Source organism: Seriola aureovittata, chromosome 14 (assembly GCF_021018895.1).
Source record: "Seriola aureovittata isolate HTS-2021-v1 ecotype China chromosome 14, ASM2101889v1, whole genome shotgun sequence".
In the NCBI taxonomy this organism is placed as follows: Eukaryota; Metazoa; Chordata; class Actinopteri; order Carangiformes; family Carangidae; genus Seriola; species Seriola aureovittata.
In genome coordinates, this window is record NC_079377.1 from 24936875 (window position 1) to 24957226 (window position 20352).

The 20352-nt window shown below is 41.9% G+C and overlaps 2 protein-coding genes across 8 annotated transcripts in view; both read right to left on the bottom strand.

Moving 5' to 3' along the window:
• LOC130181505 (echinoderm microtubule-associated protein-like 6) overlaps positions 1 to 3938 on the bottom strand; it is a 75614-nt gene extending 71676 nt beyond the window's left edge. For 3 of the 6 annotated variants that reach the window (XM_056395766.1, XM_056395765.1, XM_056395764.1), the window contains exon 1: positions 1733 to 3938. In XM_056395766.1, coding sequence (XP_056251741.1) covers positions 1733 to 1929 — 197 coding nt within the window. In that variant the 5' untranslated portion in view covers positions 1930 to 3938. The remainder of the gene's footprint in view (positions 1 to 1732) is intronic. The other 3 variants (XM_056395769.1, XM_056395768.1, XM_056395767.1) reach the window with 1 other exon arrangement.
• A 4570-nt stretch (positions 3939 to 8508) lies between these two features.
• LOC130181076 (spectrin beta chain, non-erythrocytic 1) overlaps positions 8509 to 20352 on the bottom strand; it is a 99578-nt gene continuing 87734 nt past the window's right edge. For both annotated transcript variants that reach the window (XM_056394837.1, XM_056394836.1), the window contains 8 exons: positions 19789 to 19873; positions 19496 to 19692; positions 19309 to 19409; positions 18165 to 18219; positions 12387 to 12589; positions 12120 to 12293; positions 11707 to 11749; positions 8509 to 10990 (listed from right to left, as the gene is read on the bottom strand). In XM_056394837.1, the coding sequence (XP_056250812.1) occupies positions 10781 to 10990; positions 11707 to 11749; positions 12120 to 12293; positions 12387 to 12589; positions 18165 to 18219; positions 19309 to 19409; positions 19496 to 19692; positions 19789 to 19873 (1068 nt within the window). In that variant the 3' untranslated portion in view covers positions 8509 to 10780. The remainder of the gene's footprint in view (positions 10991 to 11706; positions 11750 to 12119; positions 12294 to 12386; positions 12590 to 18164; positions 18220 to 19308; positions 19410 to 19495; positions 19693 to 19788; positions 19874 to 20352) is intronic.

Here is a 20352-nt window from a genome sequence, read left to right on the forward strand (position 1 = left end):
TGACGTTGCAAAAACAACATAGTCGTAGTCATCAACTCTGAACTTCAGGCTTATGTTAAGCTCCTCAGAACTGTTCCTCAGAACCATCTGGACTTGTCTTCTGAAGGACAACACGTGCTTCAGTTGGGGAGATTTACAGCCTAGAGGGAGCAGTCTGATGGGAGACATTAGCTGCCCATGCCTTGCTAGCTCCCTTTTTAGCATTTCGTTGCTAACAAAGGGAGGGACTCTGGACAAGATAACTTTTTTTGAGGGGGTGGTCAGAGGCACCACCTGAACAAAGGTGTCTCTGATCACAACCCCCTGCTCAACCACAGTGTTCACCTTGTCGATCTGGTCCAGGAAGATAACAACCCCGTTGTTCATCCTGGACGCAGATTTCACGCTCTCGTACCCGACGAGCGCCCCGACCGCCAGGCTGCAGTCCTCCACGGAGCAGCTCACCGCCGGGTTCAGCTTCACGCCGTGCCGGCGAGTCAGCTGCTCCAGCCCGGTCGGCTGCATGTCTCCGCTCCCCGGGAGACACAGCCCCGCAACAACACAACCACCGATACAACCAAAAGTACAACAACCAAGACTAAACAATAACAGAAAACAGGTAGAAAGAAAGATAGAAAAGACACATTCACTCCGCAAAATCGCGCTCACGCTCTCAGCGTCTACCGCTCTCACTTCCGCTCAGAGAGAGAGAGAGAGAGAGAGAGAGAGAGAGAGACAGAGAGAGACAGAGAGAGAGACAGAGAGAGAGAGAGAGAGACAGACAGAGAGAGAGAGAGAGAGAGACAGAGCGAGACAGAGAGAGAGAGAGAGAGAGAGAGACAGAGAGAGAGACAGAGAGAGAGAGAGACAGAGAGAGAGAGAGAGAGAGAGAGAGAGAGACAGAGAAAAAACCCACAAATCTTCTTTTCTTACTCGCAGTTTTTCACTCAGCAGATTTTTCCCTCCACTCAGAGAAACACGACCTCCACCCGTCACCCAACACAAATATTACTCAGCTGTTACAACCGCTCCTCCACCCTGAGCGTCCATCAACCCTCTGATACGACCCACAGGAGCGTCTCCTGAAGCGGCGCCCCTACAGGCGGCAGGCGCACCGGACCTTGGTTGTCATGGTTACAATAATAAACACACTTTCCGACAGTGGTGTACCTCCCCTCGTTACCGTGGTCACTATAATAACGCTTGTTAAAGTTGAGGAAAGACGGTGGTTAAAATATCTTGATCGTTGTTGTCATGGTTACAACATGAACAGCTGGTTTCACATGGGAATCGAACACTCCGCTCTCCTGTGTCACATTCATCCGTCCACTAGTCAACTAAAACTACTTGGTTAAGGTCTGTAAAAGATGGCGGCCATGGTTTTTCCCTGCCGACCAATGATTCGGTGACCTCGTGACCTCTCAGGACAAACTCCCACCGGGTCAGGAGAAATATCAAAATGTCAAGTTCAGGTTCGACTGTCCTGCTCCTCAGAGGATGAACCCTTCAGTTTTTATTGGACGTCACATTTTTAGCTCCAGGACATGACAGCACTGCGGTGTAATGAGCCCTGCAGCCTGAAGGGGGCGGGGCAGAGCAGCTTTAAACTGTAGGTGTTAGTTAATGAAAACATGAATCTACTTCGGCTCTTTGAGGTACAGGTAGGTCTATAATAGTGGTTACACTTGTGGGCGTGTCTTAGAAACAGGTGAGTATAAACCCCCCTCCCAACCAGGTGCTGCAGCGGTCTTACCTGATGATGTCATCGTTGTGTCCCAGGTAGAACCTCTGGCTGTGCTCCCTGGTGTTGTAAACCACGCCCACTCCGGCCACGAAGTACACCACCTCTTTCCCGGCCGTGTAGTACAGGTTATTCCGGCACTGGTGGCCCCGGTACCCGTAGACCCAGTCCAGTCTGAGCCGGCAGCCCGGGGCGCTCCGGTCCGACATGTTCACTCATCTGTGGGGGGGGGGGGCACCGTGTCAGCAGGGGCCGCTGCTGCTGCTGCTGCTGCTGCTTCTGGTCTGGTCTCGTCCTGGTCCTGGTCCTGGTCCTGGTCCTGGATCTGGTCCTGGTCCTGGTCCTGGATCTGGTCCTGGTCCTGGTCCTGGTCCTGGACCTGGTCCTGGTCCTGGATCTGGTCCTGGTCCTGGTTCACTCCTGTTGGTTCAAGATCTTTCAGACCAGATCAGCTGATCTATTATCAGTCCTCTGATATCAATCGATTATTTCTCCTCTGATGAGTTGGCATTTGCTTCATCTAATAATCACCTGATGATCGATTCATACTGATCATTTCTATATTATCATATTTGTATATTATTATAATTACTGGAGATTTTCATGTCAATTCTTTTTAAAGGTTAAAAACATCTGATTTTCTCCGAGTTTTCATTTTTTATTTTTCTGCTTTTTTCACCAAGGACAAAATATATAAATAAACGTATCGATTAATTATCATAATTTAAAATCCAAAAACACAAAGAATCTCTGTCTCTCTGTTAATCTCTCTCTGTGTCTTTACATGAAGCTGCAGGTTTATTCTCCATCTGGTGCTTAATAATCAGTTTATAATCATTTTCATTCTGTTGTGTTTCTATAATCTATTATTCTATAATCTTTCTGCAGCAGCAAACGTGAAATAAAATAACTTCAAATTAAACTTCATGAATATGACTCCTCCTATAATATTTCTTACTTTGCGTCTCTCACTGACTCTGTCGTATAATCTGCCTTTTATTTTGAAATATCTTTTACAATTCCACTACAAACATTAAATGATGGAGTTGTGTCAGTTCTCACTGATGATCTTCTCTCATCACGTCTCTATAATTAAACATCAGTCATTCCCGCCGCTCTGAGCTGCTCTCTGCTGACCTGGCAGCTTCTGTTCGATCTCAGCGGGTTGAGTGTAATTTCCTTTAATATCTCAGTGGGAGAACCAGAGTTTCCTCTGCTGTGTGTTCACAGAGGAACCATCACCCCCCCGGTTGTATTTACCTGACACAATTTAGACAGAAGAACTTTTCTCTATTTATCAGTTTAGAGTTTAGAGTTTATTTTTGCGGCCTCAGCCTGGAATATTCTCCGCTCCACCCACAGACACACCGCGGGTTATTATAGTAATAATAATTATTACTATTTTACTTTCAGGAAAGGATGAAGCATCAGAAATGAGGGAAATGTCCGCGCGCGTGTGGAGAAGTTCACGTCGTGTCCAAAACGCCACAGAGACACTGTGGGAATAAAAATCACAAATGAACAGAAGCGATGGAGGATTCTGCTCCTGGAAAATATATAATCCCTCCTCACACTAATCCTCGACCTCGGGACCAGCCGTGGTTACTACTCCTGTGCCCCCCTCCCTCCTCTCTCCCTCCTCTCTCCCTCTCTCCCTGCGTTATAACGCGCAGCGCGGGAGGTGGAGGAGCCGCGGCTCATTCACAAATCTGCGCTGCGCGTAAAATCCAGCAGAGTCCGGGGCGGCGGGTCTGGAAAGATCATAAATTAATAATAATAATAATCCAGAGTCACAAAATAAAAGAAGCGGGTTATTTCCTCTGTGAAACCACCGGGCAGTTCCGGAGAGAGGCAGAGAGACAGAGGGAGAGAGGGAGAGCGACGAAAACAAATGTTTAATCCCCGCAGATGATCCAACTTCAGCGGGCAGAAGAGGGAGGAAGCCCCGCGATCACACCGCAGCATCCCGGCCGGAGGACGGGAGAGGAAAGTCCTGATTCCCGGCAGGAGGAGAGCATCCTCCCGCTGCAGCCGCTTTCCCTCCACCCACAGACAGACAGACAGACAGACAGGTGAGACACAGGCAGACAGGTGAGAGGCAGACAGACGGGCGGACTCAGCTGGTCAGGACACCGGACTTCAGACGCCTAATGGAGACCCTCCCTTCCCGCCGAGCCTCAGCACAGTGACGCTTCCTCGCTCGGTGTCGGACTGAGAAGCAGCAGCATCAGGAGAAACCACAGCAGAGCCTTATACCGTGCTTCCGCTTTCACCCTTCAAAAATAAAAGCCCTTTGAGTCAGGCAGGAGGGCTGGACAATAACTGAGATACTTCACTTGATTACTTCACATTTTATTACTTTATATTCTTCTACTTCAGCAGTAAAAATACACTTTGCAGATTAAGATTTTGAACATTATGATCTTATGAAGAACGGGTTGAGTCACGTGTCTAAACCAAAACACTCGCCCTGCTCATACTGGACATTAAAGGTTTCCAGGGAGAGGGTTAGGGTTAGGGATCATGTTGACTCTTTAAAATACATCCCATCATTCACACTGTAATCTATCTGTGTGATTATGGTCCCAATAAAACAGTTACTGGTTCTACTGGTTGTTAAATGTAGGTACTGGTAAGAAAACAAGACGAGGACCAAAGGATGGAAACGTAGATTATACTTTTAGTAAATACCAGCTGGGAAAAGTAACTTTACAGATTAAGATTTTACATTAAAAACACACGATAACTTTATAAATATACAGAATAACCTCTGAGAAAAACTTGGTTGGTCCCTCATCATGTTTCTATGTTCACGAGTTTTTCCACCAAAGAGACGTTTCCCCTCTAAAACTTTTCACGTGGTTTCATCTCAGTAACTTTCTGAACGACGTCAAATAGGCTACTTTTATTTGTAATGGAGTATTTTTACATTGTACTTTTACTTATTTAGAGGTTTTAAGTATTTCTTCCACCACTGGTGTGTGTGCGCATTTTAACTCTCATTGTTAGTCTTTATGATATTTGGCCTAAACATTTTAATATTTATCAATTAGTCAAATCACATGGTTTCAACATGGCGGCCATGATCTTTGTGAGACCTTAAATATTCAGCATCCTGACACATTGTGATGAGTTTAATTTCAGTTCATCATTATTATGACTGTTTCACATCAGCTGCCAAATTCCTGACTTTATTTTGAAGGTCAAATCTGCAGACTTCCGCTCTCATGGTGTTGTTTTGTCGCGCGCTTGGTGCCGCTCGGACTCGGGAGGAAACCACGACGCACGAGAGAAAACACCCCGGCTCCGCTGGAGAGGACGCGCGGCCGCAAAGGGTTGTGGGACTTTGTGTTTTTTCTGTAAGTTTAAAATCATTCACGTGTTTTTATCAGTGAGGAAGTAAAAGAAAAACTACAAATACCAGCAGCAGCAGAGAGGGAGGAGCTGTCCGCGGTGCTGAAGTCAGGAGGATAGGAGCTGGACCTGCGGAGAGAAAGTGTCAGTGAACGTCTCATCATCACAATTTAAACCAGTGTTTTAGTTGAGGGGGAAAACAGCAGCACGTTCACAGGAAGAAGAACAAGTGAACACAACATCAATAAAATAAAAGAAGGTGCTTAAAAAAAGAAAAAAAAATCAACTTGATAAAAATAAAATAAGAAACAGAATTTTTTGTTTTGACAACCTGAACCATAAAAGTGAGAGTTTAAATATTCAACACAAACTTAAAATAATAATAAAAGAAATAAACATCTTTTATCAGCAGATGTATTCAGTGTTGTCTTTGTGAAGTTTGATCACACATGTTGTTTGTCGAGTGTTTTTCCTGAAACAGACAGCAACTGAAATCACAACATTTAATCTGCGAGACGATGAGAACGAGGACGAGGTGAGACGACAGATTCAGGACGAGCTCAGAGATAATGAGACACACAGACTGAGCTGAAAACCATCAAATCAACGTGACTGTCTGTGACCTTAAACTGCAGCGATCAGCTGACTGTGTCTGTCAGCAGAGGTGATCTAACAGCAGCAGGTCGACTGACTGTTTCACCTGCTCACTCAGGTTTACAGTCAGTCACAGGAAACAGTTTGATTCTGCATTCAGGTTTCTACTGTTGTTAAAGTCCCAGACATGTTTTAAACTCTGTTAAAATCCTCTGCTATGATTCAGATTTTAGATTTTTACGCATAAAAACTGGATTTGAAGCTCATCTGCTCTTAGATCCTGGATCAGGTCTTGAGCCCCGCCCACCACCTGGTTGCTCCAGGTGGACAGGTGAAACAGCAGAGAGCATCAAGATGGTCAGAGGAGGAAACATCAGAGAGACTCAGCCTCATGTTTGAGCCTCAGTCAGATCCAGACTCAGAGGAGGAGTCTGAGACCAGAACCAGAGACTAGCAGACGGTTAGCATAGTTAGCATCTTTCTAGAACCGTTAGCGTAGCTAACATGTTTTCAGAATAGTTAGCACAGTTAGCATCTATTCAGTTCGGTTAGCATATTTAAGATTTTTTCAGAACAGTTAGAACACACAAACACAAACACAAACACAAACACACACACACACACACACACACACACACACACAGGGAAGGAGAGAGTGTTTCCTGAGAACCTGCAGCAGCGTTCAGATAAAACAAGCTGTTAATTTAAAGATTCACTTCATTTTATTTAAGTAATAATTTTCCAAAAATGTGTGAGAAGTTGTGAAGAGATTTGTTCAGACACACAGATGATGGAGAACAAAGTGAGATGAGTCTCTGCTCCTCTGTCGCCATCTTGTGGCTGAAATACAAAAACACACTGAACTGCAAACATCAGGATGAACAGCTGTTTTCTGACTGTTACTATAAAACAGGATTTTTGTTGCTTTAATAAAATATAAAACTGAAAACACGACACAAGAACTTGTAAAAAAAAAAACAAAAAAAAACCACAAATCTTTATCCCTCAGAATATTATTGTAGAAGTTTATAAAAATATTATTTCACAACAACAGAAAAATGGAGGGAATAAAACTATTGTAGTTTATTTTTACGTGAAGTGATTATTTCTCGACCGGTTTTTGTTTGGAAATCAACAAAAACTTCACTGAAACACTTTCCTCTGTCTCATTATTCTGCTTTTATCTCCCTGGTCTAAAGAATCGGACGCAGACTGAACACAGTTAATCAAACCTGTGGTGTGTCTCTGTGACTTCGTATTGACTGATCTGAATCGACTTAAAGAGCCCGGTTTCCAGCTTTCTTGTGTTATTGTTGTATCTGTGAAGCACCGGTCCGATCAGCTGACTCAGTACAGACCCAGTTATCTTCTTCTTCTCCTCAGTGTTTCTGGTTTTCCTGAAGCTTGTAACACTGAGAAAAAACATCTAGATTCTGATTTGATTTTAAATGTTTCTCCAAGAATTTACAGCTCAGAATATCATATCCTTTATAATGGAGGTTTATACCTGGAATTATAGTTTTGTTTAAGCTTGTACATTTTATAAACTGCACTGCAACTTTTTATATTTGGGTGTGTGTGAACATGAACTTAATCGACATGACGACAGAAACACGAGGCTCTTGTTCTCTGGACGGCGCTCTCAGTAAATGGCGCCACCTTAACTACAGCAGCAGTCACAATATTTGTGATTGTGGAGTTCTGGAAACACAGGTCAGCGCTGCACACAGGTCGGGTCAAAGGTCAAAGGTCAATGTATGTGTATGTGTTGCATGAGTAGAGATGAGTAGCAGATACTGTGTGTGTCCAAGACGAATCTTCCTTCAGGACAATAAAGTTGATCTTATCAACTCATGTGAACTTTTAGCAGATTCATGGTGACGGCTTCACTGTCCAGGAGAAACGACCCCTTCAATGTCAAACGTATTAATCTGTACAAACCTGAAAACAGATGAAAGAGTGAACAAAATAAAACTTGGGTGAGTTTTTTGTCCCTGTTCAAGAGGATCCTCCTTAAACTCTGATGTTTTCAACTATAAAATAATTTATATAATAAAATAAAGTATAAGAAAACACATTTCATATATGAGGCATTTGGATTACTGGACAAAACTGCAGGTGGAGATTCAGATGTTTACAGGAGAAAATAATCCAACTTTCTCTCTCTCTCTCTCTCACACACACACACACACACACACACACACACACACACACACACACGACAGAACACAGTGTGTTTCGTTTTAAAAGCATTTTAATGGCTTTTTGCACATATGTAACAGAGACGGGGAGAAGTCTACGGGTGCAGATCCAACTAGCAGTGACCCCTGGTCCACATCACACTGACTACCTCACCTACAAACCCCAAGCCCCGCCCACCGCCCAAATCCCTCCCACCCCCACCCCGCATCGTGGCATCGTTGATTGTGCAATATGAAGAAATATCTCGTTACTATGGTTACAGTGACAGAGGAATGCACACTATATTTATCAAATCGCCAGAGAAGGAAGCAGAAAAACAAACAAAACAAAACCAAAAAATAAAAAAACAAAACAGGAAGCGTTCAGAACCAAAACCCAGAGTGAAGAAGACAGTTTCAGTTACTTCCAAGTGTTTCACCTCACAGCCATCACCACCCCTCCTCCACAACCACCAGGTGTTGTAAAACAAACACACCCACCTTTTACACTTTCAGGCTCATTTCAGCTGCTTCTCTTCCACGTTTCACTGGCAGCTACGGAAGTTAATTAATGACAAAATTAAAAGCGAGAACATTTCTTTAAAATTGATTTAATGAAGCAGGTTTTAAGAGCAAAGTCTGGATTTGTGGCTCGTTTAAAAAAAAAAAAAAAAAAAATCAACTCTAAACTCACCTTTTTCTGCTTTGGCAGCAAAATATGGAAACATGCTTCTAAAGGTAAAGACCACGCCCACTCCAGACAGGTATGAGCTGATCGTCCAGGTCAGAAAACTTTAATTATTTATTTATTTATTTAATTGGAGCGTTTGTGGGTTTTTGCGTGCACGGTGGCACCTTCAACCCCCCATACCTGCCGACCTTTAAATGGATATCTTATGGGGATCTACGGGGTCAAACATCAGAATTAAGGAGTTTTAAAGTTTTGGAATCATGCAAATTAAAGAAAAACATGCGTCAGGAAAACTGTGAACATCATATGATCCCAGCACACTGACACACGTCTTGTTTGTAAATCTCTCGAGTCGCTTTTAATTTTGTCACTAAAAATCCTCCGTAGAGAAAATCTTTCACTCTGAGGTCACTGGCAGTAAATCTTAAAACAATAAAACAAAGGGATGCTGAAGCCAACAAGCAAGCGACTGTTATTCTGCAACACTACTCACTTCCAGTAAATGCTTTTTTTTTTTTCTTTCTTTCTTTTAGAGCCGACTTGTTACAGCAACAGTATTTTAAAGCACATCTACGTCTCCGCGCTCGTCGCACTAAATCCACCTTCGACGTTTCTTAACTGTGGAACAAACGATACAGAAACAGACCGAGTAACTAAAAGGGCCGAAGTCAATGATTCAAAATGTAAAGAGAGTAGAAAATAAACCTTAGTGATGAGTTAAGAAACATTCTCACTGGTCAGTTATTTATTCCCCCGTCGAGCTCCTTCATTCAGGTGTGTTAAGTTTACATGTCGTTAAGTTCTCAGGTACAGAAAGTTATACTCAAATGAAGCTTATTACGGTCGTAGGTCTTATTATTAGTAGTAATATTATTATTATTAATAGGTGAAATTAAACACAGGTTTATTTTTAACAGTTTGTTATACACAAGTTATACATACAGTTCAAAGCACTGCAGGGTAACGCTCCGAAGCACGGCCACTTCCTGTGGTGCTGCAGGAATTAGACAGCACCGAGATTTAACAGAACACCACTGTGATTATCTATGTCTCACTGACTAATTACAGTTAATTAACTTATTATTCAGTGCAGAAAAATGCCATTCAGCTCAGGGTGATGGTTTGTTGATTGTGTGTTTTCCCGCCGTGATGCGTGGCGGCGGCTTCAGAGCTTTACCCCGCCGTGGTCTCAGTTTTCCCCGCTACAGAGGGATACACGTCATCTTGCAAAGACAAGGCCTCGCAAAAAACTGAGGATGGAGCCGAACAGGAACTACCTACAACTCCCCCCCCCCCCCCCCCCCAAAAAAAAAAACAACAACAACAGAAGAAAAAACAAACAAACAAACAAACAGCTGAGACGCTGGGGGGCGTAAACACAACCCACAGAAGGCAGTAGTCGACGAAGAAGCCGGGGTGATGAGGAAAAGATAGAAAACACAAATAATATCAATAAGAATAATAAAGTGGAATATTCTGGGAACTCCTCGCCGTCGTGTTGTTGTTGTTGTTGTTGTTGTTCAGCGGCAAACTCTGGTTTGATTTTAATGACAGCAGCTGCCTGAAGCTTTTGCACAAACACCCCCCCCCCCCCCCCCATCTTTTCCTTCACTCAGATCTGGTTTTATTGGTTTCCTGCTCCGTATCTCTCAAAACTGAAGCGAGGACACAGAGGTGTGTGTGTGTGTGTGTGTGTGTGTGTGTGTGTGTGTGTGTGTGTGTGTTGGCGCTGGACTGGAGCTCTGAGCCGGACCGGACGGTTGATAGGCACAGAGTGGAGAGTTTTGGCTCGGAGCTTGCATGCTGGAGTCACGCCTTGAGAGGAAGAGGAGGAAGAAAGGAGGAAGAGGAAGAGGAGGAAGAGGAGGAAGAAGAAGAGGAAGAAGAGGAAGAAGAGTGGCTGTTTGGGATTATATTTATACAAAGCAACTGCTAATGTTGAAACTGCTGCTGAAAGAACAGAAACAAACGTTGATAAAAAGTGTTTTCTTTGTTATATGATGTTAAACACTGTGACGTCGTTTGATTTAATTTCTTTAGACGTAAATTATTTTTTTACATTTTATTCTATTAATTCTTAGTTATGACGCATCAGTTGCTCTAAATCAAAAACTCGATCAGCTGACATGAACATCTTCAACAGATAATTGACCAAAGATCGATCAATGAGGAGGAGCGACCCCAAACAGCACCAGAGGAGAGAGGAAGAGGAGGAGGAGGAAGAGGAGGAAGGAGGAGCGTCTATTTCTTCTTGCTGAACAGACTGAAGCGTTTCTCCTTGTCCTTCTCCCGTTTGCCCGGGCTGGACTCGGCCGTCACCGAGGCGACGGACGCCGGCAGCGTCTGAGCGCGTGCGGCGGGGGCGGGCGTGCTATGGCTGCTGGGCGTGACCTCCGACCTCTCTCCCGCCACGGCGGACGAGATGGCTGAGATCCACGTGTTCATCTCCTCCTGGAGAAGAGAAGGAGGGAGGGAGGGGTTAGCTGCACGCACACCTGGACACACCTGGACACAGCAGGTGTGTCACCTGGACACACCTGGACACATCTGGAGGTGTCAGCATTGATTTATAACTCACGATAACGTTGTGATCAGATATAATATAAACATTTATAACTTATATTAAACATATATTATATTATTACAGCTGTGTTTTACTAAGTCAATAAATAGATTTAATACTTAGATCTGATTATAACAACATTATATTATTATATATTAGACTAAAGTCTTTATATAATGTTCATGAATGATAAAAAGGAGACAAAGTAAATGCTGCTGGGAGATCTTAATAAAACAAATCAATTAATAAAAATGTAACAAAGCACTTTTTAAAAAGTGAAATAAAAAATACTTTAAAACTAAAATATAAATATAAAATTCCACATAAAAACATATTTTTCTGACAAATTTCAAACAGAAATGTAAAATTAAAAAAACATAAAATCATGTTTAATTGATTAAGAATACATTTAAAAGTAAAACAATAAAATAAAGAATTAAAAAGAAACTAAAAATTATAAGACAAATATAATGAATGAACAAATATAACAATGTTACTGGAGAAAAACACATGAAGAAAGACTTTAATAATTATAACCAGTGTAAATATAAAAACATGATGCATGACAATATTGAGACGTAAAATGAATTTAGTTTTTACTCACGTCATCTTTGGCTTGGAAGAGATACTCGTTCCCGTCAGTAATCCTGCGCAAGTTAAAGAATAGATCAATAACAACGATCAGTGTGAATATTTAGAGGAAGTTCACGGGTGTCATGTCACAGTCGTATCTACAGACGAGTTTACTTCAGTCCGTACAGGTGACGCTTGATCAGGTTAAATGACACTTCAGGTGATAGTCACCATGGTAACAGCCCAGAGGTTTTCTGGGCCTATATTAAATATTAACTCTGATCAGCTGCTGAACACACGGACGTTCAGACTGTTTCACCGGAGGAAACTTAAAAACATGAGGATTGTGAATGAAGCTCTGCAGGTAGAAGCATCTTCTTCATCTGTGTGGACGACCGAGAGAGTCTCCATCATCATCATCATCATCCTCATTGTCACACTCACTTGAGCTTGAAGACGTGCTTCTTCTTCTTGTAGTCCAGCGCCACCTCGCAGACGGCGTCCTTCAGGCTGATGGGGATCTCGCTGTGGTAGGGGATTCCCTGACTGGCGCTCTTCTGATCCTTGTAGAAACCCATCTCCTGCTGGTTGATCACACAGTACACGTTGTGCCACGACCTGCGGAGGGGGGGGGCACACAGCAACCGTCACTTCCTGTCCACACTCCCTGGTTGTGTTGTTTCTCTGCAGTCAGACGGTAACCAGTCTTACCTGCTTGAAGCCTTCTTGTTATGCCCCTCCCACTCGTGTTTGCGGTGCAGGAAGCCCTCCAGCTGGGACGTGGAAACGTCCTGCTGGCTTTTGGCCGGCAGAGTCGCCGCCTGGCTGGGCTTGCCCTTGCGGGACGCCCCGGGAGACCCCGCGGGGCTGGGCTCCGACACCCCGTTCACCACCTCGCCCCCTTCGACGTTCTCCTGGAGACAGAGGAGAGAGTCAGAGCAGGGCTGTGGATGGAGACGCTCGTCTTAAATCATCTCAGACACACAGAAGCTGTAGATCAGAGTTATCAGAGCTGCAGCATGCAGAGCAGAGCGCGAACACAGGCTGTGGAGAAACTCCCTAAACTCACCATCCGAGTGACCACAAAGTCTGAACCCTCTGTTCATAATAATAAGCACCGACTTCAATCTGCAACAGTAAAATCAGTCTCTTCTGATTGGCTCACCAACCTGTTGTTACTAGAGCTGCAGAGAGAAGCCTGAGAGAGGAGATGTAAAACTACACTGAGATGGTTTTTATATCTTCTGATGGATCAACACTTCCAATAAAACACAGAAGAAGAAGAAACATGGAGCTTTAAATCTGAATGAAATCACAAATTTCACACGTCAAAGTCGAGTTGTTGGATTTCAGAAATCTGAAATTGCCATATCGTATTCTTCTTCTTGTGAACTTGAGTCTCCTAAAAGCATTACAAGCTAACCACTGACTGCAGCTGTATCGGCCTTTTTAAAGCATTATAACATTGAATCATGTGAGCCCAGCGCCGGATTCCAGTACTGATTAGAAAGACGTCTGCGTTGTTTATTAACAGCACAGAGAGCCAACACGGTCACGATCATGCAACAGATTGCGGGTTTTAGGACATGCAGAACTGATCACGACACCACTCCATAACACACAACATGGTGGACAGTGTGAAAAGAGACGGGGAGAGGGGAGAAGCTAGCAGAGGGGGAGAAGACACAAACAAAATCTCAAACAATTATCCACAAAATTGCTTGGAACTCATTACAGGGCGTCATTATTGGTGAGGGGAGGATGCGATTGGCCTAGTATCAAAACAGATTTTATTTTTCCACACCACACCCACTCCAAGCGGATGTTTATTACCCCGTCACTGAGCTCTTCAGGGGCTGGACGAAAGCTGGACGCTCTTTTTGAGAACAGTTCAGAGGGCTGGACCGATCCCGGGAGCTTTAACTGAAGGACTGCGAGACCTGGACCGATCCTGGGAGCTTTTGTTTTGAAGTTTGGCGAGACCTGGACCAAGCGCTTTCATTGGAAGATTTAAGGGCTGAACTACTCCTGAGAGATTTGACTTAAAGCTTGATAAAGGTTGGACACAACTCTGAGAACGTTTCCAGACAGCTGATCAAAGGTTGGAGCTTCAGAGGAAGTTTGTCAAACACTAGAAGCTCTTAGAGATGTTTGCTTGTTAAAGGACGAATCCTGGGACCAGTTCTAGGAGCTGTGACTTAAGACCAGTACTTTCCATGAAATACTGAGTAGGACTGTAGAAATCCAGACAGACCTTGACCTTAAATTCTCGGTACTTATGTTTCTATATACACAGCGTTTATCTTTAGCAAACAGCGGACTGTACACTTCTGTATGTGCTCAGATAAAAAATCCTGCCAAAGACAGCAGCATTTACTTCATATCAAAGCTGATGGAGCACTGCTACTGTATAACACATGATCACTACTTTAGTATTTCCTTATTAGGATTTGTCGTAAGTAAAATCTTATTTCTGAAACGTAACAGATGAGATGGGGAAAGATGCCGTTTGGATTACACTTGATCGGTCGCACCCAACTCGTTTCAGAATCGGATCGAATTGCTGCCGGATTAGTTGTGGTTTCACGACAGTTTGTGATCATGATTCATGATGAATTATCTAAATGATCGATGCTCTGGCTGCTGGACAATCAATTGTTTGAAAAATTCCATGGTCTGATTTCCAACATGACTGCAGTTAAAAGAGCCATAAGAAACTGTAGTGTAGTTTATTTTTATCGTTACTGGAACGTTTTAAATGTTAAACCTGTCGTCTTAACTGCGACTTGTACCGACTTACAATGAATTTTTCTTTGGCAGGAAACAGCAGCACATACAGTTTGTGTAGTTTCCGTCCTGTTCAAAAACAAACTAATGGTAAAATAATGAAGATATGTTGTGACTCTATCTAGTGATGAAGGTTATTTTATGGCTCTCTGATCATTATTTTCAACTTTCATGTTGTTGGTTTTGATCCATCAATGAAACCTGGTTATAACACAAGTAAACATAATATATATATATAAGATACACTTATTTAAATAAAGCCCCAGGATGAAAATCGGTGAAGAACATGAGATGAAGAAATATAACACTGACAGAAAATGCAACTGAAATGCTAATGATGATGACAGCATGCAAAAATAAAACATCAACAGTGTATGTGGAGAGAAGTTATAACTACACATGGACAGACAGAGTGCACTGATTGGTTCTGACAGGGTTTATTGGGGGAATGTGTGTTAGTGAGGGAACGACTGAGGAGGCTGGATGGACGTGCAACAGAAACCATGAAGAGAAATGAAGAAATTATCACAGCGAACCATGAAAACAACAGAGACCGGTAACAATGATAATACAGAACAGAGTCGCGGCGACACAAAGGTCATAACTGAAATATAATGAGATGTAAAACTGAAGGATGGAGGACACACACACACACACACACACACACACACACACACACACACACACACACCGGGACAAGTGTAAATGATTATAAATACACAGTTTTACATAAGACTGTGGAATGATTTTGAAGTTGGATTAATTCATGGTCAGTATTATCTCCAGTTAATGCATCTTATATATTAATATATAAGAAAAGATGATTAACCAGCAACATTTGAAATAAACAACTTCCTTTGTTGCTCTGAATATTAAAAGGTGGAACTTGACAATTTAAATGTGTATTCATGTGTATCGTGTTAAATTAATGTAATTTTGCTTTGTCTTTACCAAATGGCAGTGAAATACATTAAAAGTGCAAAGTTGCAGAGCGGAGGGAAGTGAAAGAAGAAAAATGTTCAATCATTAAACCTACAGTTTAATATTAATTTATCCTTTTAAACAGATATTCTTATTGTGATGCTGCTTCTCGTTTTAAAATCTTTGAATCCAGTTTTTAATTCTTCTAACTTTCAGTGACGTAGAGAATTATTATTATTATTATTATCAGGTTGCATTTAGAACGTAATTAATGAAGTAAACAAACTGTTACTCTGAACAGAAATCACCCATTAGTCACATCAAAGGAAGTTTCACATGTAGAAATGTAGGTGCTGTTACATGGATGGAGCGTATGTGTGTGTGTGTGCACACATACTGCACTCTCTGAGAGACAATATGAAGATGATGAAGGGCTGTGGCATGTAAACATACCAGGGTCAGATAAATACTTTTATTCAATTAACTACACTTTTCTTTTCTTTTTAAATGAAACCGATAATTATTCAGTCTTTTGAAAGTCGAGTTAATTCGTCTTGATACATTAGAAAATCACTTTCCTCCCTAAATCGATAAAGCATATGATTTTGAAATATAACTCCTTATATGATGAATTACTGTACATAAAATTAATAAAATGTGTAAATGGATAAATGTGAAGTTTGTCAACATGTTTGTCAAAGTGTTAATGATCAAACTAAACTTTAAAGAGCTTAAAATCTTTTATTTTAAGACAATAAGAGTAAGACATAATTTATCTGTATATGAATCTAGTGAAGAGAATTTACTTTTACGATTAATGATTATTTTCTGATTGTTTAAAATTGTCTTTTTACTGTAAATGTTTTTTTTAATCTCCCTTTTCATTTTACTGAATGTCTCAATACGACGACACGATTTATATTAGAGAATAAATATCATCTATAAAAATCTGACAAACGCCCACAAAACTTTACCAGAGCCAGAGATCTGAAATCACTGTGTGTTGCTTTAAAACCTGGTTCTGCTGGACTGGAGAATATATTTGGTTGTTTTCCTCTCAGGTGTTCATGTTCCACAGTGTGAGCTTATAGATGATGACGTAAACTAACAGAGCCATTAAGAGCTGAGGGGAGAGGATGACGGGGGAGTCGAGCTGAGAGAGACAGAGGGAGGAGGGGGGAGAAAAATGAGGAGGAGAATGGATAAAAAAAAACATATGTGTGTGTGTGTGTGTGTGTGTGTGTGTGTGTGTTTTGTCGTCCCATACATCACTTATCCAGTCACACTCACAGTCAAACCAACTGGGGATTTACACTTGTTTCACTAAGTGTCTCAAAAAAACATTAATAAATAATTAACAGGACTTTCTGGTTATTTTGGTTTAAAAAGTACAATTTCATTTCTTCTTTTTCTGGTCTATTTCTAATTTATTTCACTGAGCAAAAATAAATACAAAAAGGAATGTGAGGGAAGTTTAGGAAAACTTGTGTATTGACTTGTGAAAGTTTGTCTGAGGCCAAATTGATTACAAAAGTTTGCGTGTCCACCTGGATCTTCTTTTCAGTGGTGACTTCTTTAACTTTGTCTTTACATGTTTAAGACTTTCAGGACTAAAGCATTTTAACAGATGGTGCCAAATCAGAAGAAAATCTGCCCTGTAACGACTTGATAAACATAAAAGCAACAACCTGAAATCAAAGAGGACCATTTCAAAATAATCAAATAAAAACAGCTCCGTACTTCAGCTGGGTGTTGAAACCAGAACCTTATTAGCTGCAGTTCCTCTAGTGGCCACTAGGTGCTACTAAAGTGAACGAGAAAACAATTGGTAAAAGAAAGTCTCAGGTTCATTTAGCTTCTCATTTGTTTTCTTGGTGATGCTTTTGAAGGAGGTATTAGAGGTTAAAGAAGGGAATGTTTCAGAGGGAGTTTGCCTGAGTGACAGGTTTACCACTTTGTCTACGTCAGCGAACATTAAAACAAAAGTCCAGACTAGAAAACGTCTCTTTATGAAGCGGTAAGTCGTGACGCAGACACTACGGCCATGTTTGGTTTCATCCCATAACTTGTCTTGTAGCATTGACAGGGATCAGAACTGAAACACACCTCGTTAGTACTGAAAGAGGATCCAGGTGAAGACAACGGCTTTGGAATAAAACCTGCAGGTAAAATCTTTAATCAGTAGAACTGCATCTTAAAGGTGCATTATGTGGAATGAAATGATCAGTGCTATGCTGCTGATAACTACAAACTAATGATGCTGATTGGTCTCCAAATTTAGACTTCATTTCCCAACAGTCCCTTTGCTTCCTGTCTCCTGTTCCTCTAACTAAAGAGATTATTAGAGGTGATTTTGTCTAAAGTAATTACACTAATATCTCAAAACCAAGCAGCTGTCATTATCAGTTAAAGATAAAATTAAACTTATTACACTTATTAAAGAAGAAACGATTAATGAGTGAGGAAGAGGAGCAAACAATAAATGCTTAATACAGGAGGAATATTCATGTGCCGACCCCAGGAGTGTGTGAGGAGGAAGGATACAACACACGTGGCTAACAACAGAGTCTGTGATGTGTATGAGGTCAAAGGTTAATGATTTGTGATTTGTTTCATGTCTCTGTGTGCATGTGCTTTGGATTGTGTATGGTTATATTGTGTGTCTTGGATGTACACATCATCAGTGTGTGTGTGTGTGTGTGTGTGTCAGGGTGCGGCGGTGCCCCTGCGGCTCTGCAGGGTGCTGCTGTATTTCTGGTAGGCAGGTGAGCGGTAACTAACCCTGGGGGACTCCTGGTCGGACGGCAGCCCGTTCTGAGACACCGGCTCTCCCTCCCTGCAGACACACACAGGTACACAAACAGTTACACACACTCTGGATGGACGTCACTCTCGATCTGCCCGTCAGGCTGTTTTTGGCTTCGACCCCAGTCTGAGCCCTTTAATACCGTCTACTGATTCCGCAGTAATACGACCACCTTGTTTTTTATGAACTTCTTAATCCAAATACTGAAAGTCCTGGTTCAAAACTAAAAAGGTTCAATCTTAAATCATCAATACGATACGAAGGAAAGTTTACCGACATGAAGTGAAGCTACAGAGAACTCTGCTGGAGTTGGTGTGTTACCTAATAAACCATCTCCGGCAGAGTACCGACACAAACACAACAACAGCCTCATAACGGGTGAATGTGACCGTCAGCTGCAACCACCATGTTCAGTGTTCAGGGAATCAGTTGTTCTGCTGCTCCAGATGTTTACAGAAACGTCTCCGTTACATCTGTGCAAAGTTCTGCAAGACGCAGTTCAGTAAAGAAAAGACCAGATGTTGATTAGTTTTATTTTGGCTGATATCGATCCGTTGGATTTGCCCCGTTTCCTTTTTTTTAGTTTTTTAGTTTTGTTTTCACTTGCACTAGAAAAATCACCAGAGACTGAGAGTTTAAAGTTTTTAAAACTGTATGAAAAACAGTGGAGGAAGTGCTACTTGCATGTGACAGTAGTGAAAGTCAAAGCAGGTGAAGTGTAATTTCTGTCAACAAACAAAGTAAATCGCCCAAAAAAAAATCAAAGCTATAAAAACCACAACCACTGAACAGAGATTCACTCTCTGTTTTATGGATTTAAATGACTAATTTTACTTTGAAGCAAATGAGATTCAATTTAGATTAATAAAAAAGTGAGAAGAAAATCTTTAAACATGAGAAACTGTAATAAAGAAACGTTAATTCATTCTGGACAAAACAATCTCATCACATTTTGTCCGTTCAGTAGCTGCTCTCAAGCTTTTGATCATCTTCTCTCATTGAATTGTAGATGTTCAAACTTTATTAACGGCTGTTTATCAATCAACTTTCAATCTCAGGATTTACTGACTGTTTCAGCCTGTAACACACACACACACAACAGTAAACAACAACTCTCACTTTTGCTGTGCGGCAGCGTCGACGGGCTGAGCCTCAGTGGGCGTGGGTTGTCTCCTCTTCTCTTCTTCCTCTTGCCTTCTTCTCACTTCCAGTAACTCCATCTGGACACACAAGCACACGTTTCAACACCTGAGACTTTACCTGGTGTCACTCGGCCTGGGCGCGTGAGGATCGTGGTGCGTCTCACCGTGGTCAGCCTCTCCAGCGCGGCGAAGCGTTCCTCCCAGGTGGCGGCCGACTTCTCGAAGGCCTCGTGGCGTTTGATGAGTTTCTCCACCTCGTCCACGCTCTGGCCAATCAGGCTGCTGGACAGGTACGGCTCCTGACCCAGCAGCCACGCCTCGGCCACGCCCGCGTCCCGGGAGAACTGGTGCACCTCCAGGACTGAACACACACACAAAAACACACACATTAACAAACATTAATCCGGATTTATTCGTCTTATTTTACTCCACATGACTAAACGACAGTTTGACTCACCCAGTCTTAGCCACTCCCATCTGTCCTCCCACCTGTCAATCATATCTTTCCTCTTGTCCGTCAACTGTAGCAACTTTTCTTTAATCTGAGGAGAGAAAACGTCAGAAGAAAAGATTTAAATGTTAAAATAAAAATAAAAAAAGTCCAAATGTATTCTTGTGGTTTGGAGGAAGAATTAATACAAGAAACTTCAAACTGTGGAAAAACATCATGAGCAGCTTCATAAACTCAATCTAGACTCATAAATGTTGGTGTTTAAAACAAGGATTTCACCATTTTAATCCTCTTAAAAATCCCTGTGAGCACAAAGTTCAGCTGCTCTGGTTTATGGTTGGTGGTGATGATATTTGTTCATGTTTAACAACTGAGGTTAAAGGTTTGAAGTAAAAAACTAAATACAGACGATAATCGGTGGAAAAAAGCTGCACAACGGAAAGTGACACAGAAAAATCTGCAAAACATTTTAATCAAACCTGGAATTAAAACTAAAACAAATACGAGAATTTAATCCAAAAATAAACGCTGCTAATTTCTGACAGCTGATTAAAATCTGGAAATAAAAAA